General features: G+C 45.8%; 1 protein-coding gene across 8 annotated transcripts in view; it reads right to left on the bottom strand.

Annotated features, from left to right (window-relative positions):
• Positions 1-2,237, bottom strand: part of GPHN (gephyrin) — a 1,934,090-nt gene extending 1,931,853 nt beyond the window's left edge. For 5 of the 8 annotated variants that reach the window (XM_078659529.1, XM_078659528.1, XM_078659530.1 and 2 more), the window contains exon 1: positions 2,095-2,226. In XM_078659529.1, coding sequence (XP_078515655.1) covers positions 2,095-2,158 — 64 coding nt within the window. In that variant the 5' untranslated portion in view covers positions 2,159-2,226. Of the gene's footprint in view, positions 1-2,094 lie in introns of all 8 variants that reach the window. The other 3 variants (XM_078659537.1, XM_078659532.1, XM_078659535.1) reach the window with 3 other exon arrangements.
• Between the last annotated feature and the right edge of the window lie 13,134 nt (positions 2,238-15,371).

The following is a 15,371-nucleotide window of genomic DNA, read 5'->3' as shown; positions in this document are numbered from 1 at the left end:
GTGGCATAAGCTGGTACATAATATGGGCCATCGTCCATCTAACAGGAGCACAGTTCTCATCGAGAAACAGGGGCATCCATGCAATGAGGATGTTAATTCACAAGAGGACTATATGAGTAAATACTGACGCGGAATAAAACCATTCATAATTAGTACCCAAACAGACCACTGTTCACAGAAACAAGGGCACGACATGGCTGGTTAAAGACCGCTCGGTGTGTAGTAATCTGAGATCCAATCACCATCCACAGTCTAGGCAGTATGTTAATTCTCGATCAAAATACTGCACGTAAGCAGTGACTCTTAGTCCTCGGTTTTTCTTAAAAAGGGAACAAGCAGTTCAAGTTTCTGGCTGGTGTTCATCTAAAGTAGGCCATCCACGTTAAAGTAAAGGTCAATGTTCGCAGAAACCATAGCAGTGCTACATGGTGAGTGTACATCTATATTTGAATAGCAATACATTACAAACCATGTGCAGGGTGTGCTCTAGAAGAAGGGTACTAGCAGTAAGCCAAGGCCCAATATCAGACCAAACACTAGAAGCATGATGTAGGGTCGTGCTTATCAAAAAAAAAAATCAAACACCGTAATCCAAGGCAACACGTTGACCAATAAGCTCTCCTGTATGGGTCATCCATATTAACCTACAAATCGATGCTGATCACGTAGTGCATCTGAAGCATGTGGCTCAATATTCATGTAAAAAGATGCGCACAGTGACCTGTGAACGGAAGTTCATGTAAAAATAGATAGCTATATTCAAGTACGCGTGAAGGAACATCAGATGACCCAAGGTCCATTGCCCACAAGAACGTAGACACAATCATTGGGCACTGTAAACATTGAAGTTCACGAAACAATGCTCGCAAGTAATTACAGATGGTCTTATGAATTTTAAAGAGGGGCAGTAATAGACGTCAATCAAACAAGGATTGACCAAGAGCATAAGGCCTACGATGCATAGCCTCAAGGGAACGCACGTCGTTACCAAACCTTCCCTGCTGCATTTGCCTGATTGACATATTATACTTTCCGTAACATCTGCCACACACATACAGGCTGGCCCGTGACACTCGAAACCCCCCAAGTGGGTGCACACATACTCTCCAAATCCGGCGCATGTATACACAGCCTCATATGAAACACCGCAGCTATTACCCATATAACACCTACACACTTTCCCAATATGCCAACTATGGCACGTCTAATTTTCACAAGAGGCAGGTCATGTTTCACTGACCCATACAGACCATGCACCTTTCACACTGACCTTACTTCCAGGCATTTTATATCTTTCACACAATCCAGGTCTCTCTGAAACGCACCCCATGACAAGAGCACAGGACACATGTTTCCATGATATTCCCCAAATAAGTATGATAGGTCGCTCAGCTCTCCCTCGTAGAACGTGTGTGCCACTCACACACCTCATTAAGCCTTCACATATCACCCACTGCCTCGAGATGCACCTTACAGACATTATGTGTCTTTTACACTCCAATGTATGTCAACCACATCCCATGTGCCCTTCCAGCCACACATCATAGGCCACATAACTCGCTCATTTTCTATTTCACTCATACCCCCACAACCACATATATTCTCCAATTAATCACGCATCCATCATACGACCCCCACCAGGCACCTGAGACTCCCAGATCGCCTTCACCCACCATCTCCCCATGTGCCTGTCACACACACACACTGCTGCCGGCTCCGCAGTGCTGCCAGCCCACGTCGGAGAATGCAGTGGATCGGCCACGCTGAGCACTGCCCCCCTCGCATCCTCCACCAGGCGAACCGGCCAGCCCCCCCATACCCAAGCCACATTTACACCTGCACCCCCTCCCTGACAGCAGAGGAGGCGGGGGCTCTGGGCAGGTGCACCCCCGGGTCTCTGCACGGGGCCGGGCTGACAGGCCGGGGAAGCAGCCATTCCGAGAGTGGGCAAGCCAGTGCACCCCATGATGGGATTTTCCTCCAATGGATCATGCTGTTCCGTGGCACGAGCGGCCGTTCAGGGGTTAAGAGGGGTCCCCGGCTCCCGGCAGGTGGGGCCGGGCGCGCTGCCCCGTCTGCCTCCTCGGGCCTCACCTGTCAAGACGCCGACGCGGATTTGATGGTCGTGGTTGGTCAGGATCATCCCCTCGGTCGCCATGTTGTTTCCCAGCGCCGCTGTCACCGCACTGAAGAGGAGAGAGGAGGAGAGCGGCGCGAGGGGGAGCCAGGCGGGCGAGCCGAGCGCCGAGGCGTCGAGCGAGCCTCGAGCCGGGGAGGAGGAGGCGGCGCGGCGCGCAGGCAGCAGCTGCCGAGCGCCGAGCGCATCCGACGCAGCATGGCACCGCTTCATGTGGGTCACTTGCACACCTGCTAGCACCGGTGCGCCTGACAGTTTCTGCCTATGTGGAGATCAGGGGCGTAGGAGACACTAGATTTTGGGGGGACAGGATTATCCACGGAGACCCAATACAAATGTACTGCGTTCTTCACGGCACTGGCTCCGATAAACCTGCAAAATCATAGAGTTTTGAAGTGAAATAGAGATATTAAAATAAGTTTGTTTAATACCAAGTTCAGGGGTGGTTTGATCAAATACAGTCTAATGTACGGTAGCGCAGGGAGTCAAGACATCTGCTGTCAAAGGCCAGTAGCCACCTGGAGGCCATGGTTTTAATCACTGCAGGATCTGCTGTTCATCCTTCGAAGGTACATAGCATGACTGCTACTTGATTTGTATAATATTAACCCCTGTAATTTTCTGTTCTAGTAGGCTTTAAGAACATGCCTAGAAGTGATTCGTTTCGTTTCGTTTCGTTTCGTTTCAAAAACTTTATTCGATTCAGAAAAAGAATCATAAAAGTCATACAATGCATTTAAAGACATAGTTTGGAAATCATTTAAAAACAATTTTACAATTTATAACACTAAAAATACATTGATTAATATAATCACAGTTGTAACCCATAGCTTTTTCAATCAGATTAGGTTAATCATAAGTTCCTCATTCCAAGGGTTACATTAAAGATCAAGGGCAAAAAGTCATGGGACAACAATATGCATGAGCAACGAGACAAGTTCTAGGAGCCAGAATTAACCATACCGTTTTCTAATCAAGAGTGACACACGTATAAAATTTAGCATTGCACAACAAACATCAGATGTGGACAAAGATAACATATGGTCATAGCCCTCTTTATAATGGCATGGTTGCTTTTCCTTAAGGATCGGCTTAATAAACCTAATTCTCGGATCCTTATATAAGGGACAGAATAGAACAACATGCATCGTGCTTTGGCTAACTCTATTATTACAGGGACAGGGGGGCAGTCTCTCACACCAGCTCCCCTGTTTAGGGAACGCAAAAAGAAAATGCAAAATGTGTAACCTAAACCTTGTCAAATAGAATCGCCATTGCACATGATTTGTAAAGGTTAAATAAAACTGGTGCTGTAAAGTAACCTTAGAAACGTGAGGGCTAACCAAAGAATGCACGAGTGAGGATTTCCAATAACTTGATTTAATTACAGATTTAATATCTCCCTGAATATTTTCGGGGTTGTCAAAAGTATCACCCAGGCCTACTTTATGGAGTGTTTCATTAACATAAGATAGCCATGGAATCTTATTCATGTTTGTCAGTTTTAAACAGTCCCGAAGGATGTCTCTGGACAGTTGTAGATCCTCTGATAGCCATATTTTACCCCATAATAATAGGGGGGAGAGGCGAATGATGTCACTCACATAGCTCAGACCTATCTCATCATGGGCAAATCTATTTGAGGAACTTAATGGAATAGCCAATACATGCTTTAAAAATTTGTTCTCCATGGTTTGGATCGTGTCAGGTCTTTCGGTTCCCCAAACCCCTGCCCCATAGGTAGCTACCGACAAACATTTGGCTTTATACAGGGTTTTTAAATGTATGACAGGTTTTTGACCTAATTTGCCACAGAAACGAAACAGACCTTCAATAGAGCGACTAGCACTCAGGACTCGAGTCTTCATTAACGGGGCCCAGCTTAGTTTATTATTGAAAAGGTTTCCTAGATAGTTAAAATTTTGCACCTTTTCAATGGTGGAATTATTTACTACAAACTTTCTGGTTTTGGTACCTTTTGGGCCACAGACCATAGCAAAGGATTTGGTGAAATTTACCTTCAGGTCTAGGTCCAACATAAAGTTATGGAAGGCATCAAGACAGTGCTGCATACTGTTTCCTGTGAGTGTCATTAATACCGTATCATCGGCATAGGAAAGCATTGGTATACTCCTACCGTTAACTTTTGGGAAATCATGGCAGTGGTCCAACAGATATTTTTCCAGCCCATTGGTGTAAACTAGGAACAAAAAGGGGGCTAATATACATCCTTGGCGGACGCCCTCAGTTGAGGGAATGGACTTGGTTTTCTCTCCCCCTGGTCCGAACCTTATGACTACAGTGGTTGCTTCATGGAGTCTACGGAGCAAGATGACTAAGGGTTCCTCGAAACCCATGGCCTCCATCATTTGCCACAACTTGCTCCGACACACAGTGTCGAATGCACTTGAGAGGTCCATGAAGGCAAGATGGATGGAAGAATTCATTGCCTTCATGTGTTTCCCTATAATCAGGGCCAGGTTCAGGCACTGTTCGACAGTACCTTTGCCTTTTCTGAACCCATATTGGGAATTTACAATAAGGCCCACCGAATCTGCCCATGTTTCCAGTCTGGCTAAGATGACCCTACCCAATATCTTACACGATGCATCGATTAATGAGATTGGGCGATAGCATCGGGGATCAGATCTATTGCCCTTCTTGAAAATCGGCACCACTACTGCCTCCTTCCATGATGTTGGAATACGGCTAATAACAGCTGCTCTAAATACATTTAACAAAAGAGGGGCCCAAATCTTAACATTGTGCTTAAAAAAGTCCAAAGGCACTAGATCGGGACCAGGAGCTTTTAATGATATGCCTTTCGACAGAGCATCTTCCACTTCTTGCAGGGTGAGTGATGAGCTCAGGGACAGAGAGGATTGAGGAACCACCTGTTCCATAGGGTCTCCTAGTAATGGTTCATTAAGTGAAATTCCATGTGGGTTAAAAATATCCCCAAAATGTGATTCCCATGTTTCACATGCGATCTGCATCACAATACTGTCCTTGCCATTACTTATAAAAAGGGGGCGATTAATTACTTCCCAGAAAAGCCTGTTGTCCTTCAGTTCCGAGGCCTTTTCTAGATCTTCCCAGGCTAGATTTTTTAAGTCCAGCTTCCTTATTCTTATGGCTTCTTTATAGGCCAGTCTAGATGTCCTAACTAAATCTATATCCCTAGGTTTTTGTTTTAATGCCACTTTCAGGGATCTGTGTGTTGCCGAACATGCAGCATCAAACCATCTGGGCCCTAACCTTTTGTTTTTCCCAATCGGTTTTGTAAGACGTTCGGCTACATGCCCACATAATAGTTCAAAATTCCCTATAACCTTTTCGGGGTTAGCTGTTGGTGATAGGCATGCGTCATATTCGGAGCTATATCCATTTATGATCTCTGCCTCGAGACCTGCTGCGTCTATTTTACCCCATTTAAAAGTGATACCTTGGTTCCTGTTGTACTTTATAGGTTGTTCCCAGACAGGATGTTTGGGTTTAACAGGACAAAGCAGGGATAGGATTAAAGGGTTGTGGTCGCTGGCAGCATTAGCGATTACTTCCAGTTTATCAATATAATAAAAATACCCACTGGAAATAATTACGAAGTCGATGAAACTCATCGTGCCTCTACTTCCCTGAAAAGTTGGTATTGGAACCGAATCTATACCAACCCAGGGTTCCACTATAGATAAATCATTTAAAATAATGATATTATTTAAAGCGTCCCCCTGGGGTGTATGTTTAAAGTGTGTCAGGGGAAGGTCATGGGCGTCTCTCAGACCACACACCTTCGAGTCCCCATGGGTGCATAACGAACAGTTAAAGTCTCCCACCCAGATGACAAAGAGCAGGGGTTGCTCGTGGCGTGCCCTGGCTATGGCCTCCTCCAACTTTGACATTACAGTTGTCTCATTGTTATCAAAGATGTTATAATACCAATTGATCAATAACAATGGTTCAGGAAACAAATTGACCAACATCAGCACTTGAAACCATGGGGTGTCAACTATCTTGGTGACTACAAGTTTACATAGTTTTAACGAAGTTGCTGTCATTAGACCACCTTTTGCCCTACCCGCTTGTGAGGGTACCGCTAGAGTATTGAGAGCTCGAAAGCCCTCAATATTCTGAGTGGAACGGCTCCATGTTTCCTGGAGGCACAAAATGTCACAGACACCCACAAAGTCTAACCATGCCTCATCCTCCAGTCTTGAGGCAAGGCCAGCAATGTTCCATGAGATTAGACACAACCTTAGTTCACTTTGGTTCTTTCTAGCTAGCTCAAGTGGTACTTCCAGATTTTGCCCTGGGATAGTTGGGCTTAGTGCACTTTCTATATTAATACCAGCCACCGGGGATTGGGGGTTGGAGGCACGATCGTCACCGATGGGAACATTCTCCCATAGGTTATCGTTACGACTTTCTCCCTTCTCCCTCTGGCTGGGCTCTCCTATTATCAGGGCATTACCAAGGGAATTTTGTGATGGTCAGTCTTGCTCATCCATGCCCACAAGTGGATCAAAACGGTTTCTTAAGGGGATATTATTTGGAAACCATCCTGGCACCTCCTCCAGGCAACCAAACATGTTGGTGGTGGGTGCCCCTTGCCACCAATTATGCTGAGTATATCCATCAGACCTATTTATTGTCCGTCTGGGGTTCTGGACAATTGTCCATGGGCCTTCCTTAGCGTGATGGTGTCTTGGAGGGTAAAAAAAGGTAAGGGGTCTCACGACTATTGTGGAATTAACTTCATATGATGGCCGCGCACATAAATGCTGTGCTGTGTGAGGGTCAGCAAAAGATACCACAATACAGTCACCTGCCAGGGACTTAGGTGAGGGGCCTATCCAAGGCACTCTTCGGACCATTAGTACACTGCTTCTTTGATGGGCAGGAAGCTGTTTGTTAGAATTAAGCCAATGAATGACTTTATTTTTCAGGGAATGATGATTCTCCTGAGAGTGCTGGTCCAACTCTGGAACGCCGGCTAGTATGATGACATAAGGCCCAGCTTCTGGTGGAAGGTCAATAAAACCTCCACGAAAATTGGGACGACTGGGCGGCCGCTGAGAGTTATTCACATAGTTTTGCCTTATAGCGTGTTGTGGGACAGCTCGTGGGTTAGGATTCTGCCTATGGGCTGGATTAGGCAAGAGGCGCAATTTTGGTGCGGCAGAACTAGGAGTTGATGCAGTCTGGTTTGCAACAGTGGTGCGTGGCTTCGGTATGGGTTTAACTATTGTTAGGGGCATAGGAATATTTTGAGATGTTTGTAAGGGTAGTGGTAAGGGTACTGGTTCTTTTATCTGGGGGGATAATTCAGTTTCACGAAGATGTTTAGCTTCCATATCCTTTAGACTCAGGCTGGCCAGAGTGACTATAGTCCTATCCATTTCTAACAGGTTATTCTCTATACGAGAAAGCCTTAGTTCCAAGGGGGTAAGTAGTTGTTTTAACGTACCCCAAACTATATTAAGGAATTCTTCATCTCCCCCTCTATCATTTAATGATCCACACACCTGCCCCACCAGATCCTTCGTTCTGCTCGACCCTGGGGAGGCAACCAGGATGTTATCATCCACAGAGGTGTTTAGATCCGGAACGGCTGCCCCACCCAGAGTACCAGGATTGGTTTTCATACTATCATCCTTTATCCCAAGAGATCCTAGTGCCCTTCTACTATTGAAAAACTGTAATCTAGCAATTTTCGCTTTTTTACGTGCATGTATGGACCTAGCAATACATTTCTTTTTATAAATTGCAGCTTTCCTGGCCCTACCTAAACTCATAGATGGATTAGTTTTAGGGGGATAAAGTGTGCCTGACATGCAAGTTAGTGGGACAGGATCCTTGATAGGTTCCGATGGAGTAGGTGAATGGATGGGGGGGGATATTGGAGAAGTGATAGAAGGGGCTGGATGGATGACAGCCGTTGTTAACAATGGCCGAGGACCTACTATATGCTCGGGGGTGCGGGCAGATGCAATATTCCCCAGGGAAGATTTTCTAGTGCTAGCTAGATGTTCGGATAGCCTTCGTGCAGCTTCAAGGTCCAGTGAGACCCTGTGCTGCATTTTGCTGATTTCCTCATCAATGGCCAAATTGGTTTTGATAGGAAATCATCCAGTGTTCGATTGGGTTTACTCGCAGCCATTAGGGTTTTACTCCGACTACCCCTTGAGCACATTACACAGATTAATAAATACCAATAAATAATTAAATATTACACCTAAAAAAACAAAAAAAAACTGTATAATGCACCAACCAAGGGGCGTGGCCCAGCCCAGTCCTCTTAGTCCTCGAACGGCCTCAAACGGCCCAGTCTTTGCCCAGTCTTCGCCCCAAGCTGCGTCCCGCGCTGCGGGAGTTTGAGGCTATGATATAGGTGCTGATTAGGCGGGGGGGCGTGCCGGCAGGGAGAGCGGACCGGATGCTGGTACACGGTCTGGCAGGGACTCCTGGATCTTGGAGTTCCCTGCACGCTCGCAGCCCCGCCGAGCCTCTCACCTACCTCGCCTCACAGGACCTCCCCTATGGACGCTCCACAGACACACCAGGACGCTGCGGCACCCGCGGAGCGGGTGCGGCGAGGTGAGGGTCTTAGTCCGCTGGTGACTCGCTGTTGGCTCAGGGTAGAATCCGCTATGCCTCCAATTAATGTAGAATAAGAACTGTTTCCCAGAAAGGGGAGTAAGAAAGTGCCTTAAATGTCCAGGGGGAAGCGAGGGGCGTGCCGGCAGGGAGAGCGGACCGGATGCTGGTACACGGTCTGGCAGGGACTCCTGTATCTTGGAGTTCCCTACACGCTCGCAGCCCCGCCGAGCCTCTCACCTACCTCGCCTCACAGGACCTCCCCTATGGACGCTCCACAGACACACCAGGACGCTGCGGCACCCGCAGAGCGGGTGCGGCGAGGTGAGGGTCTTAGTCCGCTGGTGACTCGCTGTTGGCTCAGGGTAGAATCCGCTATGCCTCCAATTAATGTAGAATAAGAACTGTGTGTGCCTAGAAGTGATTCATAAGCAAGGACAGGGCTCTTTTTTGTGGGTGGGGGCGATTGTTTTGTAGAGTTATATAGCGGAAACTCAACCCAAAGGAAAAGGAGATCAGTACATCAGCACCAATTACATTACACAGGATCACATTTATGTTTAGATTTTGCAAGCACAACGCTTGCACTGTGCTTGGGAAATCTATAGTTTTTAATATTAATCTTAAAAGGGGCTTACCTCCCGCCCCCTTTCTTTCCTGGCGTCTCTTTGGTTCCTGTACGTGTCAATTACCTTTGCTCCATTTCTATTGGCTGTAACATATTTTCCTGCATTTACCAATGCTTGTTCCTTGTCTGTTTCTCTTATCATTTTCCCGCCTCCGAAATACTTTCAACATCCGATTTGGTGGAACTATATTTTCATAAAACTTTGTCTTTTACTCTTGGAGCATAATTATATAACAATTTATCACCCAGAGAGATTAAGAAATTTGCATAGAATCACATGATGTTGCTGCAGCGCCGCCGGGACTCACACAGGGATCTTTAGCTCTCAAGTCAGCAGCTCTGGCCACTGCACCACATCCTCTCCAGTCCTGTGTCATCTGTCACAAGCTCTTTCCTTCTGCAGGACGATGATTGATGAAAACAGCCCTTTATTTATTACACAGGGGGAACAGATGCATTACCAATGCTTGTTTTTTAGCACAGGAAAATTAAGCGATCTCCCCTGAATCACAGAAGTTTGAGCTGATTCCAAGACTTGAACCCGGTTCCCTAGTTCCAAAGTCGGCATCTCTGGCAATAATGCCACAGACCCTCCTTTAGATAAAATACAACAAAATGTATTTTGAGAAGCAGGTAGCTCTCCTAACTGGATTTATGGTGCTGATAATCCAAATTTACTGTGTGAAAGTGCCCTGAAGTGGTTGAAAAGACTTTGTTGGATACTAAACAAAAAATGTACTAAATATGACTCGAAAGAATAGAGGCAACATAGGCAGAGAGAGATCCCTCAATAATTATGTCTGAGCTTTACCTGGAGCTAGGAGCCTTGAAAAAGATATATCTTCTCTTTTCTGTGGTCTTTTTTTTCTCACAGACTGGGGTAATCAGAGAATGCGCCACCTCATGTTTCTCACAAGTGGAGTGGGGCAGTCAGGCCTGTGAATCATGAAGTGGAGCAGTGAGAAAAGGAGAGGCAGTGTTTAATGCCACAATGGAGTGCATTAGGAAAGATTGAGGTTGTTTGGGCCCATCTGCTTATTTCTTTCAAATGGGGCTGAAGAGCAGTGGAACTAGCCCTGGGCTTGTCTAGATGTATGTGCTATGCTTGGGCTGTTGAAGTGTGAGGGGAGGTCCAGGGAAGGTGTAGGATGCAAAGTGTCTGATTTTCTTTGGCTCTGCCAAAATAGGGGGGCTATCCCTTTGTAGTCACATCTCTGACCCTGCCTCCACATTGTACTCAGTATCACAGTTCCTATAGTATTTGTATGCATAAAATTGCACCTCTGTCTCTTTGGGGGAGACCTTCATGACAGAAGCCTCATTGTGTGACCCACAAGCTAGTCATAAGTACTGGAGGCAGGGTCAGACTGGGACAGAAAATAGAACCGGGCATCAAAATAAAAGTATCCTCAGTAATGAATCAGGTAGCTGAAAAAAGTGGCCAACATTAGCAAATCGGAGCAGGACTGTACATTTAAAGACACACTGCAAAGGTGTTTTTTCAAAGCATGGCCAGGGGCACTGGAATTATGTGGCAGGGAAGGGCCAAATTACGTAGCAGAGTTCCGTAAATTATGTGTCAAGAAAAAGCAAATTATGCAGTGTATTGCAAGCATTTTGTAAAAATATTATTTCTTAATTTTTTCAATGTGTCACTTTTTAACACTGTCTGGGTATTGATTGCACTTCATTAGTACCAGTTTATTATCCAACTACAGCAATATGCAACAGAAAGGTGACTGTTCAACTTTTGCAATGGGCCTTCCACTGTGCAGCAGCACGTGTCACTGCATTTTTAGTAACTTTTGAACCGTTGGAGCTCACAACCAATTTTTTCCTTTAAAATCTGCAGATTATGCAGCAGATGATGGATTATGTGGCAAATGCATAATTGTTACAAAAATGCAGTGGCTGCACAATTGCATAATTCCAGTGGCCCTGGGTATGCAGCATGCATGTATGCTTGCTACAAGCAATGTTTGTGGTACTATCAGAGAAATTAAGAGTAAACACCAGGCCACCAGACCATAAAACTGGCCCACAAACAGTCAAAAACCAGCCAAACACTGACCTATTGTACCGGCCCTTCTGGCACTACCACATTGCCCTACAGACCAGTCCAACCCTGCCTACACACCACAACACAAAGCACTCAAATCAGAGTCATTTCTTAACCATTAAACTGCGGGCCATAAACACTTTCAGTTTTACTTGTTTGGTCTGAAAGCTCTTTTTTGCCACGAAAAGAGTACATGATCAAAAATGTTGTCCGTTTGATAAATTCGAAATGCATTCTTGGGGGCCTCTTGTTGCACAAAAGTAATTGAAAGGCAAGCCCTGAGGCACAGCAAACACATTGCAAAGGGTATATGTTGGCCATGCTCTTCCATTAAGTGGCAATTCTATAATAAACCGCTAAGGAACAGGCTTCCTTTCCTGTGTATTTCTGTATCTGGGGTGGGCTGCATACAAAAGATGCATCACCTGATCAAGGGACTCCTTCTGTAGACCCCAACACCTCCCTTTGCCAGGGGAGGGGTGAACTCTTCTACTCAGAAGCTGCGGCAGAGGCCTCCCTGCTGTGCCCTTAGCCCAGGATAGGAGAAGACGTACCACATACTGTGCCTGCTCCACTGATCATTGTCATTCTATAGAGAATGACAGTGGCCGGCCAACAGTTTGTGCTAAATAGGGAGCCTGCTCCAAACCTAATAAAACAACAGCCTACATCTAGCCTCAGATATCTGCCCTCGGGTACGAGCGAATAACCCACCCTCTAAATCCAACCCTGACTGAAAGTAGGTTAGCAGGTCAAAAGCAGGGCCATCAATGGTAGCGTTGTAATGCTCCAATGGCCCTGCGAACAGTGGAAGTGAGCATTTGTTTTTTGTCCCTTGCATGTCCGACACGTCTCCTCTGTGTCCCCTCCACTCCAAAATCTGGGGAGGATAAATCTCCCATGTCCCCCACTCTTCCTACGCCCCATGGTGGAGATAGACTACCTTAAAACACTAACAATCATCACAATTTTAGCAGGTGTGTCTAGAAATGTGAATCATTATTTTAATTTAAAGGCCGCAAAGAAATATATTCATTTTAACATTTGAATTACACTACTCAGTAGTGGTCGAAACTACACTGCCATTACCTCTCCCTAATCCGGAAAACGCCACCATTTTATGGAAAATAAAAGACGAAGAGGATAGGATACCCCGTTCGAGCAGCACATTCGTTTAAGTAGTGGTTTGCTTTAAAGATGGAGATTTTTCAACTTATTGGTTCAATGTTTCAAACCCCTCTCAATTGCCTGATAATTCTTTGACTCAGGGCTAGGATGCTTCCCTTCCTGGAGGAAAACTTCAATCTGGGCCCTGTTCAGGAATACTGGCATTTAATGAAAGAACTGGTGGGTCCAAGATCAGCAAGGAGGATATTGGAGCTCCATGTGACTTCAAACATGTTGCTCCCATTGGAAGGTAATCTCGTTTTGCAACGCATATTGTGAATCCAGATCTGCAGATTCTCTTCAGCAGAGCTGGCATTCGAGAAGAGTATCTGAAGGATCGAAGAACTTCCATAAGGATTTTTGAGATTCTTGAAAGAAAAGGAGGGATGGAAGCTGTGCGACAGGAGACCTTAACCCCTTCGGTGCTGATGACGGCCCCCAGCCGTCATGCATCACAGTGCTCGTGTGCTGATGACGGCTGGGGGCCGTCATGAACCCGCCCACTCATTAAAAGTGCCGCACAGGCGCAGAATCGCAGCCGCGCCCAAGGGGTTAAGCAGAGCTTTATCGGATGACTTGAGATCAAGTCATTCTCCACCGGAAACATAATCTGCAGACAATTGGCGAGATCCTATGAGTGCACACGGGCTGACACCTCTTCCATTAAATCATTGCTCTTCAATGAACTCCCTTCCCCCACCGCCATCATTACCTTCCTTTGATAATTCTGAGGTTGCTTCTGTTCCTTGAGGGAACTACACTGGCTTCCAGTGCAGGCCAGAATTACCTTTAAGGCTTTATGTCTCTGCGACAGGATTGTCAATGAGAAAGGGCCGAGGTACCTGCGCCCACTACTCACTACATACAGACCCACCCGGAACCTGAGATCTATGGGCACTGCTAAGTTGGTAGTACCTAAGATCCGTAAGGCACGATCAGGAGGTAGATCCTTTGATTTTATTGCGGTCTGGAATAAACTACCTACCGAACTGAGGATCCACCCATCTGAAACAATATTTTGTAAAAAACTGAAGATCTGGTTCTTTCAAGTATCACCTGGGGGCTGGTGCTAGCACTTAGGATACGGGACCTTTTTCTCCTCAGGATCAGTGGACCTTGTGGGGGGGGCCAAGTGTTAGGGCTCAGTGGTATGGTCTGCAATGTCCTAGCGCAGGGACGCTCTGTTGAAGTAACCATGCGCTTTATAAGCTTAATAATAATAATAATAATATTCCGATCCCTCCTCCACCACTGCCACCAGTTTTGGAATGGCACATCTCATATTCTGCTCAGTCTTCAGCAGACCCTCCCTGTAGTAACTTCGATGCCCTTGACTCTGTCCACATTCCTCCACCACCACCCCTTCCAAATTCTCTTGATTGTGTTGCTGATGATTCATTCCCTGTGATACCACCACCTCCACCACTTCCATTTGTCAAAAATCAGACTACCTTTGATTCTCTGGCTCTATCACATCCAACTGTTCTCAATAATTGCCCACCGGATGAGCCCCCTAGTCTCCTACCATCTCCAGAGCGTAATGCTTCCACCATTGATAAATGCTGCAATGAGGTGTCGAATGGGGATTCATCTTTCCTAAGCATCTTCTCCTCTACGCATTCCTTCTGTTCCAGTTGACTCTACAAGGCAGTTTCCATCACCCCTCACTCATTTACCTTCAGACAACTCCAAACTGCTTCCTCAACCTCTAAACCCATCACAGTCAGAAAGATCGAGGTGTCCAAAAAAAAAGAGTGAGCCAGCCAATGAAAAGCAAGTGGTGCAGCCTGGATTACTAGAACAGATCCGGAGAGGCATCCCGCTGAAAGCTGTGCATGTGGATGTTCAGATGTTCAGAGTGACAGATTCAAGTTCCCGCCCTCCCACTGAAAGGGGAAGAGGAGTTGGCCTAGAGGCTAGGGTGGTCGACCTGGAAACTGGGAACTGGCAGGCACATGCATCAAAGGATTTTGCGATCGCAAACGGTGCGAATTGCAAAAATCGACCATTTGCGATCGCAAAATCTTCTTTTGGAATGCATGAAGGGTGAAGGCCCTCGCAATTTGAGAATTCGCAAATATTTGCGAATTCTCAAATTGCGATTGCATTTAAGGAATCGTATTTTGCGATTCCTTAAATGCAATGCATGAAACTTTAAAAAATTGCGATTTCGCAATTAGGGGGGAGCAAATTACTATGAGGTTGAACCTCAATTTGCGAAAACGTTGAAAAATGCACTTTTGTGCATTTTTCAAATTTTCATGTTGTGCACACACATGCCCTTAGGGCATGTGTGTGCAAAACATATGTGCACAGATTGATTTCAGGGGTGTAACAGGGTGTGATTTGGACACCCCTGCACCCTTGAAATCGCATTCTCAATTTGCGATTCGCTAATTGCTAATCGCAAATTGAGAATGTCTTCCCATTCATTCCTATGGACCTCTAGGCCCATAGGAATGAATGGGGAGGTATTCCTTAATTGCGACTCGCAATTTGCGAGTCGTAATTAAGGAATATTTAGAAATCCCAATTTATTTAGCGACTTCTTGATGCATTTCATTTTGCAATTCCTTAATTGCGATTCCTTATTTTTCGCAATTAAGGAATCGCAAAAAGCAATATTGATGCATGTGCCTGTAGGTTCGAGTCTTGGCAATGATGCTGACCATCTTGTAATTCTGGGCGGATCACTTAATCTCTCTGTGCCTAACAAAAATGAATGTGTCCTCATGTAATACAACTAGTGCTATGTAAAGCGCTCAGATACCCGATTCGGTCAAGTC

Source organism: Lissotriton helveticus, chromosome 9, assembly GCF_964261635.1.
Source record: "Lissotriton helveticus chromosome 9, aLisHel1.1, whole genome shotgun sequence".
Classification (NCBI taxonomy): domain Eukaryota; kingdom Metazoa; phylum Chordata; class Amphibia; order Caudata; family Salamandridae; genus Lissotriton; species Lissotriton helveticus.
The sequence above is the reverse complement of the archived record's forward strand: the minus strand, read 5'-3'. Positions and strand labels throughout refer to the sequence as shown.